Below are 5,215 nucleotides of genomic sequence, written 5' to 3'. Positions count from 1 at the left end.
TGTAATAATAAAACCAAAAAGTTTTCTCTATTTGACAAAATCGATTGATGATTTGTAAAAGCTTAAACTAAACAGGGATAATTGCCTAATATCGATAACTTCTATGTATTATTTTAAGCTTCTGAATGGCCAGCGGCGATCATGTACGTCATCATATTAGGTATTAATTATTGTGAAATGGAAAACTTAAACTAACTTAACCTAACATTAACAAATATTAACTAAGTGTTATCATTTTTTTCGTTTTACATACAGGATAATCATCATGGGTGATATGATATTATGATGTATTCTGAAAAAAATGTAAAAGACGTAAGTTTCGGAGAAAAATAATTAAATCTAAAGTTACTCAAAACAACAGTAAAGATTTAAACTATACAGAAGAGAGGAAAACAAATACCAGTAATAAGTGCAAGTAATAAATAACTAAATAAACCCTGGAACTAAATATATATATTTTGATGTTCTTTGTCTTTTATACTATAGACTAACTGCAGTATATACTTATAACATTTACTCAAGTAATTTTAATGGTTGCCCCTCGTGTACGAGGATGGGCCGGTCCAAGGCGTGAATTTGTTTAACGTGTAGAAGCTATAGACAACACAACTACCACACCCTAAGTCAGTGGTTCCCAACCATTTTAGTACCATGCCCCACTTTTTTATCACAAATTTCTTCATGTCCCCCACCCGTTAATTGTTTAGTATGATATAACAATATCAGTTTTGAAGAAGTATAACATAAAAAATTGTATCTTTCAAATAAAACTAAAGGGTTTAACTTCAAATTTAATCAAATAAAATCCATTTTATAATGTGTATAACATATCTACCATCAGATTAAATAAATTCAATTACAATCAATTAATGAGACCCTTGAGCCTGATGTCTACTGCAAAGAGATTTTATCCGAGGCAGAAATGTTGTTAATTTCAATCTCAAGTCGCCTCGTTTAGTGATATCCAGTCAGTTTCTTTTCTTCAGTAATAAGTCATTCACAGCACTAAATCCACATTCCACTAAGTATGACGATGGGAATGGTAACAGTAGTTTTCTTGCCAAACTACTTGTATTTGGATATTTAGCTTGTGTTTCTTCACAGAGCCACATCATTGTTCCTTTTATTTTGAACAGGGCTTTAATCGAGTCATCATTTTGTAATTCTGAAAGTTCTCCTTGATACTCCATGGTTACATCTGACAGATCCACTAGCAATGGCTGAGTCATCCAAGATGGATAATTAATTTCTTTCAAATCAGAAAATCTGAAGTTGAAATCGCTTACCATTATTTTTAAGTGCTCCACAATAACAAGACAAGTAGCATCTGTTCCCTCACATTTATTCAGCCAATAAAATTGTTCAAATTTTTTGACAGAAATATTTTCTTGGGATAATTCCAGAAATGATATAAAGCCAAATATCTTGGCCTTTGAATTAACAAGAGTCATATTTGTTCCTTGGAGCTCCTTATTTAAGACATTGAGTTTTTCAAATATATCTGCTAAATAACTGACAAGTGCTTTACCATCAACTGTCAGTAACAGAGTCATATAAGGTTTGTCATCCAAGAACTCACTAAGAATATCAAATAATTCCATGAATCTTTTCAGGCAATTCCCATTTGATAACCACCTTACATCAGTATGAAGTAATAATCTTACATAGTCTGCATTTTGATCCTAGCAAAATTGTTTGAAAAGACGCTCACATTTGGCATTAGCTTTTATAGTGTTGATGCATTTTATAACTGCATTCAATGTCTCGTTTAGAACAGGGGAAACTTTTTTGGAAACTAAATTCTGTCTATGAATAACACAATGCACTAACAACATTTGGGGATTGTCGTCTTTCAATAATTTTAAAACTCCATTTTTCTTGCCCATCATCACTGGAGCACCGTCTGCAGCACAAGATATAATGTTCTCCATTGGTATCTGCTTATCATCTAAATATGTTTTTAATTTCTTATATATATATCAATTGCAATAGTGGTGGTTTCTAATGCTTCGCAAAATAGCATATCCTCAATAAATTCTCCATTATCAACATATCTTACATAGGCCATTAACAGAGCTTCACTATCTCTTACAGTTGATTCGTCCAACTGTATTGAAAAATTTGTATATTTTAATTTTTCAACAAGTTGTACTTCTACATCACAACTCATTTCATCAATCCTGCTACTAACAGTATTATTACTGAGTGGCATGCTTTTGAGATCTTGGTCATCTTTTTCAAGAACTACTTTCAGAAAAGTTGATATTGCGGGCTTAATTAAATTCTCCCCTATTGTATGATTTTTGCAACATTTTGCTATGAGAAGAGAAATTTCATAACTAGCCTCAAGACCACGATCCTTGCTTGCACTTCTTGCAGAGAACAATGAATTTATTGTTGATCTTTTTTCAAACTTCTCCTTTAGGGATTTAAAATACTCCAGTTTTGAATTAACATGAATACTGTGTTTTGCCTTCAAATGATTTTCGAGACGACCTCTCTTCATGGATTCATTAGTCAAACATTGGTGGCACAACAGACAAAAAGGCAACCTTTCATCATGAGTCGCTGGTATGAACCCAAACAGCAAGTACTCATCTGAATACTGGCGAACTTTTTTTTTGGCGTGCACACTGTTCATTTTATGCATCATGGGGGTAACTGAAAAGTGAAAATAAAATATTTATATACTTAGGAAAATAAATTTAATATCTAACTTCTGTAACATACAAGGCACAATGTCAATATGCAGTTGCCATTTCAAGTAAATATTGAGCTTTATATTCACAGTTTTAAATTAATGTTACTGTGACAAGATCAATGAATGATTATTTTTATACATTATTTTCAGAGAATAACAAGATCAATAATCATAATGAAAAGCACTTTAACCAGCCCTCTCAGTGAAGCTAAAAAACAGAGACAGATAACTATATCAACATGAAACTTGCATTTGTGTTTAATTCAATACTGCTTCCATGCTTTATTGTGCACATTTAATTTGGTTGTAGTTAGTTTCCTCTGTTTTTTTAGCTTCAGTGGGAGCGTTGAGCAGCTGACTAAAACTCACCTTCTTCCTTGACAGCAGATGAAGAACTGCAAAGTTAAACAAGTCAGAAGCCACGCATATAGCTGGTGCCAGATGCACGATAACATTAGTGGGTGAACACTTGACTAGATTGCACAAGCTGTTGTGCTCAGCTAGGTTGTAATTACAATTTTACCCTATAAATTTATAATTTTTACCCATATAGGGTAAAATAAAAAAAAATGTTGATATTACTATATTTTTCATATTGCCCCCCTATTATTATTGAATTGCCCCCCAGTGGGGCGTAGGCCCCACGTTGGGAATCACTGCCCTAAGTTAACGAGTTGCATGACCTAGCGTCAAGGAATAATCCGAGAAGACTGGACAACTCGCCAACTGCACTGGCTAACCATTATCCCGATCACAATCCACTAATCGATTAACATCCAGGTCGCTAATTACTGCTGGGTCGACAGAGACAAATGACGTAAAAAAAAAAAAAAAAAAACAGTCCTACCCTGCTTGGGAATCGAACTCGGGTCGACTCGCTTAAAAGTCGAGCATGCTGACCATTACACCACGTATCACCAAAATAATTTTTTGTTTTTTTTCGTGCTGGTCAAGCCCCGACCAGAGGTTAGCTAGACCCCCGGACAACTCTTTCGGAGATTGACCAGCACGTTGTATTTGTATTATTATCTTGACCTAATTATATGTTACAAAGTCACTTGTGTGTTTTTCAGTGTTGTTTTTAATAATATTTACTTATTGTAATTTAATGTCAACAAATAATTGACTAAAATAATATGAAAACAAACAAATATAAACGGAATATATACTATATGTTACACTAAATATGCATAATTGACGGTTAGTGATAAATTCTAGGTATTTCTCTTTTTGGGAAACTTTTCACCGGCCATAAACGATCCTGTAGATCATAAATGTACAAATAAATGAATACCTTCAAACAAAATGTAACCTGACCTGACCAAACCTAACCTAACCTATTTAAAGTATAAATTAAACATCATATGGCAGTAAGCAAGTCCTGAAAAGAAATATACAAAATCTTACAATATACGAATTTATATTAAGTTGTAGTAGTAAAACCAAAAAGTTATCTCTATTTGACAAAAACGATTGATGATTTGTAAAAGCTTAAACTAAACAGGGATAATTGCCTAATATCGATAACTTCTATGTATTATTTTAAGCTTCTAACTGGCCATCGGCGATCATGTACTTCATCATATTAGGTATTAATGAATTGTGAAATAGAAAAGTTAAACTAACTTAACCTAACATTAACAAATATTAACTAAGTGTTATTTTTTTTTACCTGCCAGAGGGTTGTGGGACCAGAGTGTGTTACCTGCCAGAGGGTTGTGGTACCAGAGTGTGTTACCTGCCAGAGGGTTGTGGTACCAGAGTGTGTTACCTGCCAGAGGGTTGTGGGACCAGAGTGTGTTACCTGCCAGAGGGGTGCGGGACGAGTGTGTGTTACCTGCCAGAGGGTTGTGGGACCAGAGTGTGTTACCTGCCAGAGGGTTGTGGGACCAGTGTGTGTTACCTGCCAGAGGGCTAGGGACCAGAGTGTGTTACCTGTCAGAGGCTGGGACCAGAGGTGTTACCTGCCAGAGGGTTAGGGACCAGAGTGTGTGTTACCTGCCAGAGGGGTGGGACCAGAGTGTGTTACCTGCCAGGGAGGGGTGTGGGACCAGAGTAAAGTTACCTGCCAGAGGGAAGGGGACCAGAGTGTGTTACCTGCCGAGGGCTAGGGACCAGAGTGTGCTACTCTGCCAGAGGGGTGTGGGACCAGAGTGTAAGCTATCTGGCCAGAGGGGTGTGGGACCAGAGGTGTTACCTGCCAGAGGGTTGTGGGACCAGAGGTGTTACCTGCTGAGGGTTGTGGGACCAGAGTGTGTTACTTCCTGCTGGGAGGGTTGGGGACCAGAGTGTGTTACCTGCCAGAGGGTTGGGGACCAGGAGTGTGTTACCTGCCAGAGGGGTGTGGGACCAGAGTGTTACCTACCAGAGGGGTGCGGTGACCAGAGTGTTACCTGCCAGAGGGTTGTGGGACCAGAGTGTGTTACCTGCCAGAGGGGTGTGGGACCAGAGTGTGTTACCTGCCAGAGGGTTGTGGGACCAGAGTGTGTTACCTGCCAGAGGGGTAAGGACCAG

The 5,215-nt window shown here is 37.0% G+C and overlaps 1 protein-coding gene across 1 annotated transcript; it reads right to left on the bottom strand.

Moving 5' to 3' along the window:
- Positions 1–968: 968 nt before the first annotated feature.
- On the bottom strand, positions 969–1,601 carry LOC121855086 (protein ZBED8-like). The gene has a single exon (XM_042349912.1). It carries the CDS (start codon positions 1,599–1,601, stop codon positions 969–971), a length of 633 nt encoding a protein of 210 aa, XP_042205846.1.
- Between the last annotated feature and the right edge of the window lie 3,614 nt (positions 1,602–5,215).

The sequence above is a fragment of the Homarus americanus genome, unplaced genomic scaffold (genome assembly GCF_018991925.1).
Source record: "Homarus americanus isolate GMGI-L3 unplaced genomic scaffold, GMGI_Hamer_2.0 scaffold23074, whole genome shotgun sequence".
Classification (NCBI taxonomy): Eukaryota; Metazoa; Arthropoda; class Malacostraca; order Decapoda; family Nephropidae; genus Homarus; species Homarus americanus.
Note: the sequence above shows the minus strand (reverse complement) of the source record. Positions and strands in the feature narration are given on the sequence as shown.